This window comes from Marmota marmota, unplaced genomic scaffold (assembly GCF_001458135.2).
Source record: "Marmota marmota marmota unplaced genomic scaffold, marMar, whole genome shotgun sequence".
Lineage (NCBI taxonomy): Eukaryota > Metazoa > Chordata > Mammalia > Rodentia > Sciuridae > Marmota > Marmota marmota.
In genome coordinates this window covers 5,192,978-5,209,037 of record NW_025999891.1, presented here as the reverse complement: position 1 = coordinate 5,209,037, position 16,060 = coordinate 5,192,978, and the positions used below count along the sequence as shown (strand labels likewise).

Sequence of the window (16,060 nt, the reverse complement as noted above, 5' to 3'; positions counted from 1 at the left end):
CTCTCCTGGCATGCGTGCGGCCCGGGTTCGATCCTCAGCACCACATACAAAACAAAGATGTTGTGTCCGCCGAAAACTAAAAAATAAATATTAAAAATTCTCTCTTTCTCTCTCTCCCCCCCTCCCTCTCTCACTCTATCTTTAAAAAAAAAAAAAAAAGAGCTTTGTAATGTTTTGAACAACTAATAATAAAAAAAAAAAGTCAAGAGGTGGACCTGGGTGGGATTCTCTGAAAATGTCCCCAGGATCCCCAGGAAAACTGAACAGCAGGAGGGGCATGCTGTCCCTCTCCTCTCTGAGAGGACCCAACCTCTCCCTTGAGAGTGTCCCCTTTCTCCCTTTCCTATCCCTTCTAGTAAACTCGTGCCTGTTACTCTGAGTGATATCTCTGATATCTTTCTGGAATGATTCCAAGAATCAGGATTTGAAGGGGGGGGGGGGTCTCTGTGCTTCCTCAGTTGTCAGAAGGCCCCAGCCCTGTCACACCACCCCAGACTCCCGCCCCCTCCCCTACCTTCCTTCCGCAGACCGGCTCCCTCTGGCTCCGCCCTGTTGAAGAACTGCCAAATTGCTTTAGTTTCTATTTCCTTGTAACGTCCTGCCTGAGCAGAGGACAGCCCAGCCGCTGTGAAAGGCAGCAGTGGCCACCAAGGTGGTGGAGAAATGGCTTTCTGTGGCGTCCAGTCTCCCTACCTCAGCCCGGTGAGTATTGGGGACTGTCACAGGGCTGTCCCCAGCTGGGCTGGCTGCCATAGCCTGGGAAACGGCTATGGGTGGTGAATGGGTCAGTGGGGGAGAGGGGCAGAAATGCCAGGCGGGGGCATCCCAATAGAGCTCCTGTTCCATGCCAGTCTCATCTGTGCCTCTTGGGACCAGCGGGTGACAATCACCATGGTCCATGCATTTGACAGACAGACACTCTGAGCTCCCGCTGGGTGCCTGCTCCATCTGAGGTGCTTGAGCTAGACAGGCCTAGTAGCTTCTAGAAGGGTGATGGTTTGGGGAATGGGGACACCATCAGGCTTCTGGGAGAGTAGCCACCCTCACACGCAGTAGTTAAAGCACTGACTCTGGAGAGGGCCTGTCCAGATGGGTCGCTCACTAGCTGAGTGATCTCAGGCAAGGTCCTTTCAACTCTCTGGGCCTCAGTTTCTCCATCTGTGAAGTGGGAATCACCCTCCAGCCCCCATCCTAAGGCTGGGTAAGCACTGAGTGAGGGAGCATATTTGAGCACTTCCTGGCACACAGTAGGTGCTTTAGGAGTGTTTCATGTTATTAGGAGTCAGGGGGCATCGAGGGGGTCTGTGCTCTGAGGACTGAGTCGGAGGTCACAAGGTAAGGGCATGTCCAGGATGTCTGCAGAGGGCAGCCCTGGAGGTGAGGGAGAGTGGGGACTGTCCATGTGGACGACAAGGGGCTGCCTCCCAACCTTTCCTCTGTCTGTGGGGAGCCTTGTTTGAACCCTGTAAGGCTATTATCCCCACTTTACATGTGGAAAAACTGAGGCTCCAAGAGGTTGAGGCACTTGCTAAATGTCTCCAGATGCTAAGTGGCGGAGAAAGCAGCTGCTTGGTTTGCTCTCAGAGGAGGGAGAGACCAATGCTGGGAAAGCAGGAGCGCCTATGGTCGCCCTAGGTGTCAGGGTTGAGGGGGTTGAACAGGTGCCAGGGGTAGCCTGGTGGCCTGGGCCTCACACTTGACCCTGCCGCAGCAGAGGCCTGAGGCCTGGCCTGAACTCCCCGTCAGTTGCCAATGTTGCCATCACCCCTCAACCACCCTGTGGGGCTCCTGGGGTGGGGCGTGCGTGGAGGGGTTAAACAGCACCTCTGTGGGGGGAGGGCTGCGGGGTCACAACGGTCCCCACAGCATCTTACTCTGATTCCCCATCAGACTGGAAACGACATAAGTGCTGACATTTTATGATTCTGATTTTGAGAATTTTCTGTGGATGTAGAAGCTAAACTTTCTGGTTTTCTATCAAATGAGAAAGAAAATCCTCCTGCAGGCAAGGGAGCGTTCAAACAGGACTTGGGCTGCGCACGTCCAGATAAGAAAGAGGATGTGTGCACTCCCCACTCACGTGGTGGCCGCTGACCTCTGGTAGTCTGAGCCACATTTCCTCCAAACGCTGACTCTCGAAGTCAGCTGTACAGCTTTGGGCAAGTTACTGAAACTTTCTGTGCCTCAGTTTCCTCATCCTTAAAAGTGGCATTAACAAGGGGACAACACAGGCCTGAAAGGCCAAGCTACCAGCAGGACCCGAGAGCTTCTGAGGTCTCAGGGCCCTGGGCTAAAGTCACATACTGCCTCCTGCTGCTGGATAGCCTCAGGCAGGTGTAGTAGTAGCCGTACCGCTGGTGCCAGGATGGGGTGCCCTCTGGTGACGCTGGGCCGGCCAGCGGCAGGAGGCTGTCCACACTTTGGTCTCTCAGGTCCAGCCCTGCTTTCTGGACCTCCAGGCAGAGGAGGGAAAAATCTCAGCCTCCAGGTACAAGCAGGAGCTCAGAGCAAGATCTGAGCCAGTGGAGGGATTTGTCCTGATGCAAACAGCTGCATTACCAAGGCTGAGCCCGAGACGGAGACTTTCCTCATGGCATTGCATGCCACCCTCTCCCGAACACTGCCAGGCTACATTATTAGCACTGTATTATAGTCTGAGGGGGGACTGGGGGCCCAGACAGAGTGACTTGCTTAATATTACAACTTCTGGCACAGGGAGCTGGGGAAGGAGCCAAGGCCAGAGGCCATAAACCCAGTGCAAGATGCCATCCTCCTTTCTGCAGGATCAAAAGTGGGTCCTGCTTAGAGCTCTCCCTCACATACAGGCCTAAATTCCATAGGAGCCTCACCTGGCGAGGCCTCACAGCATCTGTTCTCTGACAGCCTGCATGCTGTGGCTTGCTCACGGCTCCTGCTTCCATCTGTAAAGCCTGCAGTTTTGGAGCCGGAGGGATAGGGTTCAGTGGTAGAATGCCTGCTTAACACGTGCAAGGCTCTGGGTTCACTCCCCAGCACCACAAAAAATAAAAATTCAATTACATCAAATAAGCCATAATCCCCGTGATTTGGGAGGCTAAGGCAGGAGGATCTCAAGTTTGAGGCCAGACTCTGCAACTTAGGGACACTCTGTCCAGATTACTTTCCCCATCTTAAGATCCTTAACTTAATCACATCTGCAGAGTTCCTTTTGCCACTTCAGGTAACATAATCACGGGTTCCAGGAACTATGGACTTTTCCAAAGGTGGAGAGGCAAGAGGTCATTCTGCCCTCAGTGTCCTCCTGAATTCTTTTAGAGATACTTTATCTGTAATAAGTCTACACATGCACACAGTCCCCCCACCCACTTTTTACACAAGTGGCGTCATTGCGTATCAGTGTTGAGACTTCCCTCCCTTTTCTCTCTAAGGCCACATTGAATCTATCATTTGGAAACAGTATCATTCACTTCACCTCTTTTTCCCCTTGCGTTTTTAGGCTGTCTCCCATCCTTTGCTGTTATAATGAGGAAATGACGAACTTTGCTTGTAATTAGTGACACCCAGAACAATCTTATTTTTCAGAATTTGGGGACAACCATTTTAAACATTTTGAAATCTCAGAAAACTTTTTTTTTAAGACACTGTTGCCTTAGAGATGAAGGTTCTCTGTCCTGCCCCATCACCTGTACCCTTCTTCCTCCTTCCAGAGTTTCTGTAAGATCTGAGCACTTCAGAGCCATCATACCTTGCTTTCTGTTCCTTTTTCTTTTCTTTCCTTCCTAGTACTGGGAATTTAATCCAGGGCCTCACATGCTAGGAAAGTGCTCTAACACTGAGCTCTCTCTTTGGACACAGGGTTTCCCTAAGTTGCTGAGGCTGCCCTCCAATTTGAGATCCTCCCACCTCAGCCTTCTGGGCCACTGGGATTACAGGCTTGCACCACCACACCTGATAGCTTTCTGTTCTTGTGCCTCAGTGTGAATAAACTTCTGTGAAGGGTGCAGGCTTCCCAGCTTTGGCGTGTTTAAAATGTTATCTCTTTTGATAGCATAAAAGGCTCTGATGAGAATGTCGGGCTTCAACAAACAGGGGAGAGGTTTCCAATGCTATGAACTCAATGTCCTTCAAGACAGTTTATGCCACGCTGGTCCATAATTCTATCTGGCTGACTCTACTTCCCCCAGACCATGGACATGGGCAGGGGTGAACTCGGAGGCCAAGAGAAGCAGTAAATTTCTCAAGGTCACTAAAGGATTTAATGTGAGTTCAGACCCATCCTGAGTGGCAACAAGAGACACTTCCCTGAGAGGTCTACCGACAGCAGCTTCTGCCTGAGGTCCAGACCCTGCGGTGCCTCTGAGTGTGGATGGGCTTCTGTAGGTTCCACAGTGTCATATGCCTTCAGGACACAGGCGAGAAGTGGCCGTGGGCTGGACTTGGCAGTGGTGCTTTTGAAATCCCCAGAGAAAACAGGTCACAGAAAACCCCACCCTTGCCCAGCCCCAGGGCTGATGGACTTTGGCCCTGCCTCACCTCCTCCCAACCTTGGCCCACTTCCCTTTCCACCCCTGGAGTCCACTGGAGCGGGTTCAGATACAGCACTGCATTGCGAATACTTCATCCTGTATCTCCACCATATAGGATCCGATGCACCCTTTTTGGAGAATATTTTTTCCCCAGAAATGAAAATGTTTACTCAAAGATAATAATAAATCTAAATTTCTGGGTTACTCTTTAATTTGGAAACTTATAACACTGAGCCTGGGTGGAATTCATGGGTTAGAGCTGAGGGGATGCTGTCACATCTGCTGAGGGTGTGAGGTCCCCATGCCTCAGTCTCCACTGCTCCCTACTGGTCCTACCTGGCCATCTGGCTCGTGCACATCACTGCCCCTGCTCTGGGAAACACTGAATTCTTACAGGAAATTGACCTAAAGGAGGTGTAGAGAAGAGAGAAGGAAAACCACCCAGGACACAGAACTGTGCTCTAATGCGGGTGGACAACAGGCATCCAGAAGCGTGCTTGGAAAGTTGGGAAGTTGGAAAGTTGGGGGTTGTGCCCAGAGAGAGCAAGGCAGGGAGAGGAGGAGGGTAGCAGAGAGTCACCTACTATGCGCCATGTTCTCCACCGTCATCCACCAAGCTGCCTTAGCAAGGGCAGGGGTTATCTCTACGTCACTGAGGAGGACACTGTGCCAAAGAGCTCAGTAAGCTTCCCTCGGCCGCTTCTGCATTTGGAAGGCCATCCTTCTGGCGGATTCCTGGGTGGTCACTTCCTCTCAGACTGTCAAGGTTGGCTGCCCATCACGTCCCCTCAGACTCAGGTGGTCTCCTCTTTTTAGGGCTCAGAATGTCTGCAACCAACCGAGTCGCATCTGCTTCTGCACAGGACCCTAAGATCTGTGAGGTTGGGACCCCACCTGTCCCATTCACAGCCACATGCCCAGGCCTTAGCACTGTGCTCTCACACCCAGGCGAGTGCCCACCAACTGACATCCCATGTCTTCTCCCTGCAGATGGTCCCCTTTTCTGGGACAATCCATGGAGGTCTCCAGGAGGGACTCCAGATCACTATCCAGGGGACCGTTCTTCACTCCTTTGAAAACAGGTATACAGATGGTGCTGCTGTTGTCTCCAGCCTCTTCCCTTAGCAGCCACAGGGTGCTGAGCGTGAAGGGCTGGGCCCTGCCCATGCTTCCCAGCACCGCTGAGCATGGGTATCGACTGCAGGGCTCCCTGTCCCCAGAGAACTCAGCAAGGAGGAAAGGGGCCCAGAGTTGCAAAAGCAGAACTCCCTCTGTCCCCTGCTGGCTCCGTCTACTTTGGAGCCCTTCTTTGGCAGATGTGTGGACATATTCAAAAGTCATTTTGTCTCTTTGGTTTTCAAAGCATTTTCTGGAAAATACTAAGTCAGCCAAGATGCTGATCAGTGCTGTTTCCCACCCTCCTCAGTGAAGCGGGGGCTGTCTGCAAATAGGGAAGAGCTCACATGTCCTCTCAGGCTGGAGGGAGGGTCTCTGACCCCCATGCAGGCTTAGCTGACCTCTGCTGAGCAACACTGTCCGGGTGGCACTGAGGTGTGTGGTTTTACAGGTTTGGTTGGGATCTACACAGCTGCTGTCTGCCACTGTCCACAGTGCCTGGGCAAGCCCCTCGGGGCTCAGCTGTCTGTCTCAATCCCAGAGGCCCTGTCATCACCTTACATGGGGCACTAGGACCTCGTGGATCCTCTTCACACCCTCTGATACCTTGAATTGGCAATCTGAATTTGATTGACTTCCTCCACTACTGCCATCCCCCATAACTAGGGTGGACATGGCCACTGTGGACATGGGACATATCCAGGAGCCCTGGGAAATCCTGCAGGAGATTTACTCAAAGCCCTCCAATAGGGCAATCCAGGACCTACCCTGAATTCCCCCCCCACACACACACACACATCAGCCTGACCCCCTCCCGCACCAGGAGGAACTCCTACTGCGCCACCCTGTCTACAAGACATTGTCCCTCCAGTTCTGTGACTCTCCCTTGGGAAATGTTGCTCTTGCCCTTCCCTGGAGCAGGAATTTTCAAAACACAGGAATGAAGCTGGAGGGCTGCCAAGGGAGAAATACATCCAGAGATATTTCAAAATCCGCATTCTCCATCCAAAGAGAAATGGCTTTAATTTTGTAACTCTGGTTCTTCCTTCTTCTTAGCACTGCTAGAGACAGGGCCAACAGGGATCTGGGCTTGTTTTCTGGGCCCTGCTGTCATAGAGTTCACAGAGCAACCTGGCTTGAAGGAGTACATCTGTGCTTAGCTGGCCAGAATGTGCCAGAATGTTCTAAAACATGCCCTTTTCCAACAGAAATTGAGTGGGCTCTACAGGAAGTTAGAAGGCTGCCTCTGGGGCATGGTGCAGTGCTGGGCCCCGTGAGGGACAGAGAGGAGGGAAAGCCAAGGCCCTGGCCTGAAGTCTGTGTGGGAGAACAGAGTGGCCAATGAAGCAGGCAGAAGCCGCGTTCATACAGAGCTCAGGGAAGGCTGGACTCCAGGGAAATGCCCCATCTTGAACTTGAGACTTGAACTTGGTTTCAGGGTCTAGATATAACAGAGAAAAGCAGAGAAGACATCTATCAAGCCCCCATTTTGGGAGCCAACTGCCCTGGAAGGTTCTTTGATTTGAAATGGCTCATGTCCCAGGGGAAAGTGTCCATGGTGAGGGGCTTCCTCCCCAAAGAGAGGGATGAACTTGCACTGGGGTCCTCCTGAACATGACCTCCCTCAGGATCTCGTCCTGAGTGTGGCAACCTGAGGGCAGTGTCAGGGGTCTGAGTCCAACCTCACTTGACTTCAGGGACACCAAGTCCACTCCAACACACACCAACATGCAGTGAGCACCAGACTTCACAAAACTCTGCACAGTGACATTTTTATGCTGGTGAGCTGGTATTTATCCCACACTTTCCCTTTTTGACATTGTCTTTGTAGGTACATGGCCACCGATTACAAATGATCTTCAAATTTGTTCTTTTCTTTCCCAGTTGGGCAGGTGGGGGCTGGCTTCCAACACTGACCCCTGTGAGCGTTCACTTGGCACTAAGTCACATGCTTCATGGTTACCATCTTTGACATCCATTTGTAATTAGTTCCCAAGACCCAGGCTTCTTGTGGCTAATGCTAGCTCTTTCCTTACCCATTTTTCTACTTACATATTTTTAGAAAATCACGCTGGAAGGGCAATATACAATAATTGCATGAAAACACATTAGGTCCAAATTAGATGAACAATAACAACAGGAAAAAGATGCCAACAAATTCATGTAAGCTGCACAGGTTCTAGGCAAAGAAGCCCGTGGTGCCAGGCCCTTTCATTCTGATGTTGGCAATAACCATGCTACGGAAGACTCTGGTTTCCCTCTGCCTAGGTTTGCTGTGAACTTGCAGACTGGCTTCAGTGACCAAAACATTGCTCTCCACTTCAATCCTCGGTTTGAAGAGGGAGGGTATGTGGTTTGCAACACGAAGCAGAATGGATGCTGGGGGCCCGAGGAGAGAAAGATGCAAATGCCCTTCCAGAAGGGGAAGCCCTTTGAGCTCTGCTTCCAGGTGGAGAGCTCAGAGTTCAAGGTGAGCGGGAAGCCCTCTCCCTGTCCCTCCAGGCTGGGTGAACAGTCTTTAAATACATTGATTGAGATCAGGCCAGAGTGACACCACTACCCAGACCATGGGACTGTGGCTTTCTAGATCGTCACCCGTGGCTGCTAGTCTCCATGTGTGCAGTCACCTGCCCCTGCAGGTGCACCTGTTGCTTCTTTTACTGTGAACATAGGGACTAGATACATCACCGTGGTGTTTTTTGAGCTCTTACGTCTTTAAGTTCAAGATGATCCCATTCCCCTGCTGTAGCCATTCCTCCACTTCTGGAAACATCTCTTTTTTTGGGGTGGGGGACCTTGTTCTAGACTTTATCCAGGTTCTAGTAGCCACGTGGCTTTGTAAGTCCCTGCAAATGACCTTTGCAGCCAGAGCAGTGTCTCTGGGCTTGGGGACCCAGTTGGGGTGAGACTGTCCTCTTCTGTGCTATGTTTCATGGGGTTCCCTGCTTAGTGTGTGACCTGAGATCACCTCCCCCCGCTCTCCATGAGCATTTTTATGTATACCTAGATGCTGCCCCAGGTGAGCTGTTACCAGAAAAACGAAGATACAGTAATAAACAAAAAACTATAGGAACAAAAAGCCAAGGGGAGCTTGGGGTTGGAGGCATTTGACTCACATGTTCCTGTCACTGGTGCAGCCCTGAGGGTCCCCAATGCTCCCTCTGAAGTGGGCTGGTTGTGAAAACCAGGCTCAGGCCTTTGATTCCAAGGCTCCAGGAGCTTGGGCGTGCTCCCGCCCTGGCCTGGGACTCCTCTCCTGGAACACGGTCTCCTTTGCCAGGTGATGGTGAACAAGAACTTCTTTGTGCAGTATGCACACCGCGTGCCCTTCCATCGCGTGGACACCATCTCTGTCACCGGCCCTTTGCAGCTGTCCTACATCGGCTTCCAGGTGAGACTGAACCCTAGGCCCCTGTCCCAGGGCTGGGGCCCAGGGCCCAGGCTGGCTGTGTCTAGACTCTGTGGCCCAAAGTTAACAGCCAATCTCCTCCCCAGGTGGCTTTGGGGACACACTGGTTGGGAACTAACCAATCTTTTTTTTTTTTTTTACTTATGAAGAAAAGAGATTTATTTTATTTTATTTTATTTTTATTAGCTACACATGACATTACAATGATCTTGACAATTCATACATTTGAATCAATTGGGGTATAATTTCTCATTTTTCTGATTGTACAGGTTGCAGAATCACACTGGTACTAACCAATCTTGATGGTTGTCTTCCCCGCCTCCTCTGTCACTCTGCCATCCTTGTGTTGCTGTCTCTGTCTGAAGCACCTGCCTTGGTCTCCCAGACCCTTCGGCCTCTCCTCTGACTGTCGCTCTCTATTTCCACCTTGGTTCACAGACCAGGGGTTCCAGAAAGAGCCCAAACTTGGGAACCAGGCAGAATCCTGTTCAAATCCCCAGCTGTTGCCATTCTCACCATCTGTGGGGGGACCAACATCACCTCTCCCCGCCTTGAAAGGACATAGTTACGGCCACTGGGTTGGCGGTTCCTCATCTGTAGAATGGACATAATCATTGCCACTGGGTTGTGTGGTTCTGTGACGCTGTGTAAGTCAGGGTCCAACTCCACGGCCCACTTTGTTGTCGGTTTGACCCTCCCTGTTTTAAAATATCTAAAAGCTGAGGAGACATCATGTGAAAAATGGGAAGGTTGGGGTGTTCTGGACCCACAGTAGGTCCTCAATAATCACGAGCTCCTTTCCCTCAGAGCTTCATCCCTCACGTCCCCTCCCTCCCTGGCAGGGGAAAGACAGAGAGAAGGAGAGGGAGGGGGAGTGCCCACCTGCCATTACTCACCCAGCAGCCCCTTCCTCGCCCTCGACCCACCTGGTCCTGAGCTGGCTTCTGGGTCCTGTGTCTGCCTGGCCGCTGCTCCTGCCCGACCTCTTTCTTCTCTTCCTTGGCTCCATGGATGCTCCAAGTCACCCGGTGGTGCCTTTTGTTTTAACAGAGGTCTCCAGTCCAGCCGGCTTTTCCCACCATGCACTTCTCCCAGCCTGTCTGTTTCCCATCGAAACACAGGGGGCGCAAACCAAAAGTGAGTTAAAGATGGAGGCCGGGAGGCTGAGCAGACAGCAGGAAGGACAGAGGGCCCACAGGCCGCTCTAGCCTGTCACACCCGCTAGGGGATTCCCCGTCTGCTTCCACCAGGCACCCAGAGCTGGGGACCTGAGCAGTGTCCTGGGTCCCTATCCCCTCCTTGATGCTCAGATCACCTATGTCTCTCCCTCTCCAAAGCCTCTGCCATGGCCCAGAACATGGTGACTCCTCATTGTGACAGCCGTGGTCCAGCTCCTCACAACCCCACTGTGCAATCCCTTCCCATGAGCACACCCGTCCTGGTCTAAGCCTCGGCCCTTCTGAAGGAAGCCCCAGGTCCCCAGAGGAGCACAACAGAATGTCCCCAGATTCGCCTCCGCCCACCATCCTGCCTTCCAGCCCGGCCCACTCATAAAAAGCATGCAGCCTCTGCTGTTCCCTCGAGGCCTCTCAGGCCACCATGCTTTTGTCCATGCTGTCCCCAGAGCTGAAGCCACCATGTGCCCATCTCACCCCTGGCAAGCCCCTCACCGCACAGTGATGCTCTGCTTAGATGTCACTCCTCCAGGGAGTTTTTCCCGTCAGGAAGGCTGCCAGACGCTCCCCTCTGTGTCCCCATGAACTTTGTCCATATCTGTGCCATGCAGTCACCATGTCCTATTATAACCATGCTTATGTTAACCAGCTTATGTGTCTGTCCCTGTCACTCTGCTGCCCCCCTCCCTGTGCCCACAAGCCCCTGGAGCACTGGCACTGTGGCACCATTATTTGGACACCGTCACCTTGCATAATGCCTGGCACAAAGCAGGGACCCAAGAAATGAATATGGGCTCTGGTTCCCACAGCCAAGTACAGGAGGAAGCAAGCCAGGGCCAGAGTGGCCTTCTGGGAGGGGCAGGATCTGGGACAGGAAGGCAGCCCTTCCCCTGGCTACCAGAGCAGTGGGAGTGGGGAGAGCGCTCTGACTACCCAGGCTCCGCATGGCCCATGATGACATGGACGTGCTCGGCTCACAATGGGGCCTCTGGTGAACACTGGTTTTCACCTGATGGGTGGAATAGGGCATCAGGCTGTTGCCTCTGGGGATTCAGGGAAGCAATATGGCCTGGGTTGGACCCATCTGGGGCAGCCAAGGGCACATCCTCCTCCCCAGCCCTGAGACCTGTGCACTTGGGGGTGAGAATCTGATGCCGCAGGCTTAGGAAGGGAGGAGGAGGGAGGTGAGTGTCAGGGAAGTCATTTCTGACCACAAAAAGCCCACCTGGAGGTAGGTAGCCATGCCTCCTCCACCTGGAACCAGCCATCATTTTGAGTTTTCTTGTCTTCTCAGCCTCCAGGCATTTGGCCTCCCAACCCGGCTCCCATGGTAAGTCAGCCTCTCTTTCTTCTGGTCCTCTTCATTTTGTTTCTTCCTGTGGGTTAAAGGGAGGAGGCATGGAGGCATTGATGTCTCTCATAAGAAAGTGGGCAGCTAAGGCCAGCCCCGCGGACCACCTGCCTGGCCTCTGGGTGTGGTGGAGGGACCTGGGGGTGTGGCTGGTTGGCCCCATGCAACAGGGAACCACCTGAACGGCCACTTGTCTGCAGAGGCCCCACATTCCCCTCTCTTGCTTGCAAAGTACAGCTGTGCAGACGGAAATTCCCAGAGAGGAAAAAGGGGCTGGGGCAGACGTGTCTCTTCTCTGGAGCTCTAACCTTTGGTCCCCCGCATTCCCTTGAGCTTAGAAACAACTCTATTCACCCCTCTCTGAACCTTGGTTACAGCTCAAGGTTAACTCTCTTCATAGTGTGCGTGCGTGCGTGCGTGCGTGCATGTGTGTGTGTTTGTGTGTGTGTGTGTCCACTGGTGGTAGGTGGTAGCATTCACGCTAGTGGGAGCTGGGAGCTGGTTGAGACTTGGTTTCTTTCTTCCAGACTCAAACTGTTATCCACACGGTGCACAGCACCCCAGGACAGATGTTCCTTGTAAGTCTAAAAGTTCCTTTTCAGCTCCTAGCCCCGTGGCTTCCCTCTTGAGCACCAACAGAATTCCCTAGAGTCCCAGCACTGGTTTAGCAAGTCCTAAAGTGGTTTATCAAGGAGGATGGGGACAGATGGGGCTGAGCCCCGCCCCCCCCCCCCCCCTGCAGAGCTGTCAGTTAAAACTCTCCTTGGGACAGTGGAGATTCTGGAACAATCTTCAAATAAGCAGGTCTGCTAGGGACCAGCAGAGAAATGGTTCCTTCTGCTACCAAGAGAGGGAAGGATGGTGGCCCCAAATCCTGGATGTGAGGTTCCTAGACTTGGATCCCGAGGACAAGTCCCTGCAATGTCACTACTGATCACAGTCTTGACCTTTCTCCTCCTCCTGCCATTGCAAATCAAGTGGGGGCCTGGGTTGAGTGGGGCTTCTGTGGAGGTGCTGAGAGAGAGGTGTCCATGATGGGTCCAGGAACACACCAGGAAGTTTCAGGAGGGCTGATGGAAGGCATGTGGCAGAATCCAAGGGCTGAGCCCTCACAACTCAGTCTCCCACTGGAGTGTACTCTAGTGCGTGTGTGTGTGTGTTTGCACATGTGTTTCCACATTGAATTTTCTGGTCTCTCTTCAACAGAGTCCTGCAATGCCACCTATGGTGTTCCCCAACCCAACCTATGTGAGTAGGTTTTCGGAGGAGGCAGGAGATTTCATTTGTGTGGGGCAGGGAGGGAGGGCAGGGCCACTGGGGATGGTCCTCTGACTTGCATAATTCAAGGCAGTCCATTGTCAAACTGATTTTAAAAGCATCCACATAAATTAGAAGACTGTCCAAAGGAGCCTTCAACTCTGAAGTGGTCTCTTCAAGTGAGCAAATTAGGACTTTCCTTTTTCCACCCCAAGAACCCTTTGGTGTTGGCCAAAGTTCCTTCTGTGACATTTTAAGCCCACTGCCTTGGGGAATGCTGGAAAGTTATCCTTTGGCTTGACTGATGTCCTAGGGCTCCTTCTGGAAGATGTCCTGCTCACAGGCACAGTTCCAGACTTGGCTGATGGGACACATCTGTGGAAGCTGGTACAGGATTCTCAGGGGCAGGTGTGGCTCTCTGGCTGCTGCTGCTGGCTGACTTGTCCCCACCCTCCCAACAGCCGATGCCTTTCTTCACCAGCATCCCAGGGGGGCTGTACCCATCCAAGTCCATCATTGTGTCGGGCACTGTCCTGCCAAGTGCTAAGAGGTAAGACAGGGCCTCCAGGGCTATCAGAATAGAGAGAGACCCCCATGGTCACTCTGGCCATCTCTCTGGCTCCCGACAAGTTGGGGATTGTGGGGAAGGGCTGGGTCCCAGAGTTCAGTGGACAGAGAGGGTCCTTGTGAGTTGCCTCCCACCCCAGGTTCCACATTAACCTGCGCTCTGGGAGTGACGTCGCCTTCCACATGAACCCCCGTTTTGATGAGAATGCTGTGGTCCGCAACACCCAGATCAACAGCTCTTGGGGGTATGAGGAGCGAAGCCTGCCCCGAAAAATGCCCTTCACTCGAGGCATGAGCTTCTCGGTAAGTTGCTGTGGCCTAGAGCTCAGAGGGAGGGGCTCACAGGGGGCAAGAGGAGAAGAGGTGGAGGAGTCTGGGGGTACCTGGAACAGCATGGGGTCTGAAGCCTGAGGGATGAGGACTGCACCCCAAGGAAGAGAGAATGTTAACAGGTTATTATTATTTCCATGATCACTGCCCCCCCACACATAGCAGGTGTCAGTGTCTGCTTTTCATATATGGGCAAACAAACTCGCAGGACACAGGTCACCCGGCCAATCTGTGCCAAACGGAACCCAAGAATGAGGCATGATTCATTTGCTCCCATCTTCACTCTGCAATCACTTGCTGACCACTTTATGGGGGCCACCTTGTAGGAAGTAGCCCACTTGCTGTGGATGCAGCCACAAGATGTCAGGCAGAGTCCTGCCCCCACGGAGTTCACAGTCTAGATCGGGGAGGAAGAAGGAACGGTCATGAACCGGTCACTGCAGAGAAGGGACAGGTCCTTGCAGAAAGGGAAACTGAACATGGGCTGGAGGGAGCCGGGGCGGGAATGGCGGGGAGCTGCCTGTGTCTTGCGCAGAGGCAAATGGGGTCCATCTGGAGCCTCAAGGGCAAGGGCTGGGGGATAGAGAGCCAGGGCAAGAGAGGTGCAGATTAGCAGGAGGCCTGACCACCCAGAGTGTCTCCACCTTGACTCTGCAGTGGATTCACTCAGAGAGCTTAGAAAGACAAATCAAGTCCAGGGCCCCCACCCCAGGTCAGTGAGGTGATCAGACTGGGCCTCTGTATTTTTAAGACACCCCCTAGGTGATACATCTGCAACCAGGGTTGAAAATGACTGGTGTGGGCCTTTGTGGGCCATGAAAGGGGCTTGGATTTTAATACAATGAGAAGCCATTGGAGTGTTTCAAGTCCGGGAACAATAACCTTGATTAGTAAGCTCTGAGACCTTGGGGAAGTGACACATGCTCTGTGTCTCAGTTTCCTCATCTATAACATGGAGTAATAATACTAGAGATCAGAGAACTGTAAGAATGGAATGAGACCAGATCTGTGCGTGCTGAGGGCAGTGCCCAGCACAGAGCAAGGGGGCTGTGCTTGCCATCGCCATGGGTGATGAGGTTTCGAGGTTTGTTCCCTGCCTGCCTCGTGTTGAGGCCTCTGGTTATAAAGAATGTTAGGAGGCTGCTGCAGGAGTCTAGGCCCTGAGCACTGAGGACACAGATAGCCCAAGATAGCATCTCATCCCAACTGGAGAGTGGACTGGGGAGGCAGGTGGCTCGACAGGGAGTGGGTCAGGGAAGGCTTGGGTCCTGGAAGGTGATAGGCAGAGGCAAAGGTGTGCAGGGTGGGAACAGCATTCCATGCTCAGGAAGGGCATATGCTAAAGTACCAGGGAAGGAGAGTGCATGGGTATTTATTGAGGAGCAGATATTTCCGTGTAGCCAGAATGCAGGGGTGGGGCTTATGAATGGCCAAGGCAGGAGGGAGGGAAAGAAGGAGATTCAAGCCCTGCGTTTAGGGCTGCTGATTTTCCAAATGGAAGTGACAGGGCTTCTCTGTCCAGGTATGGATCATGTGTGAAGGTCACTGCCTCAAGGTGGCTGTGGACGGTCAACACCTGTTTGAATACCTCCACCGCATGAAGAACCTACCGGCCATCAATAACCTGGAAGTGGCGGGTGATGTCCAGCTGACCCACGTGCAGACATAGGTGGGCTCCCTGGCCTGAGGACAGGGCTGGGATGTGGTGCTGAGTTTCCTCATCATCTCCACTCCCCTGTCTCAGCCCCAGCCTCCCGGATGCTACCATGCAAGCAGAGGGTGTTCAGAACTGGTGAAGCTGTGTTCACCCCCCTCAGCAGACACGGAGTCTCCGGAGCCTCCCAAGCACCCAGTCCAGGCCTGTGTTGAATGTGGCACATTCCTGTCCCAGGTCAACTCCAGTCCCCAGCCAGAGCTATGCACTCCTTGCAGTGAGGAGACCTCCTTGGCCCCACCCCCTTCTCTGACCCTTTCCTTCTTTCCTTCTCACCTGGCATCCAGCTCAGACCCCCACCCCTCCAGGAAACTACCCTGATTCCATCCCCCTGGGCTTCCACCAACTCTCTTTCCCAGGGGAAAATAAGGAAAATGAAGGAATAAAAATGGTTGCTGGCAACACGTGGGGAAGACCGTGGTTTATTAAATGTGTCTGGAGACACTTGGGAGTCTCTGGAACTGGAGGTCCCTGCCCAGGGAATGGGAGAGACAGTGTGGGCTCCCTTTGGGAAGGGGGATCCTGACATCCACACCTACTCACAGTGAGTCCCTCGCAAACCCCGGGAGAGAGCTGGGGAAAGCAGGAGGACATGGAATTCTTCTGCAAGGGTCTCTGGACCTCAGCAGCTGGGTG

General features: G+C 52.9%; 1 protein-coding gene across 5 annotated transcripts; it reads left to right on the top strand.

Annotated features, from left to right (window-relative positions):
• Positions 1–551: 551 nt before the first annotated feature.
• Positions 552–15,826, top strand: Lgals9 (galectin 9). Of its 5 annotated transcripts, XM_015501144.2 has the most exons (12): positions 553–702; positions 5,496–5,587; positions 7,890–8,091; positions 8,902–9,012; positions 10,081–10,167; positions 11,500–11,535; positions 12,084–12,134; positions 12,763–12,804; positions 13,275–13,363; positions 13,521–13,683; positions 15,233–15,379; positions 15,455–15,826. In XM_015501144.2, the coding sequence occupies exons 1-11, from the start codon at positions 664–666 to the stop codon at positions 15,377–15,379; spliced, it is 1,059 nt and encodes a 352-aa protein (XP_015356630.1). In that variant the 5' UTR covers positions 553–663; the 3' UTR covers positions 15,455–15,826. The 5 variants fall into 5 exon arrangements, with proteins under 5 accessions (XP_048650386.1, XP_015356630.1, XP_015356631.1 ...); XM_015501145.2 differs by lacking the exon at positions 10,081–10,167 and having other exon boundaries at positions 15,233–15,826; XM_048794403.1 differs by lacking the exon at positions 12,084–12,134 and having other exon boundaries at positions 15,233–15,826.
• The last annotated feature ends 234 nt before the right edge of the window (positions 15,827–16,060 follow it).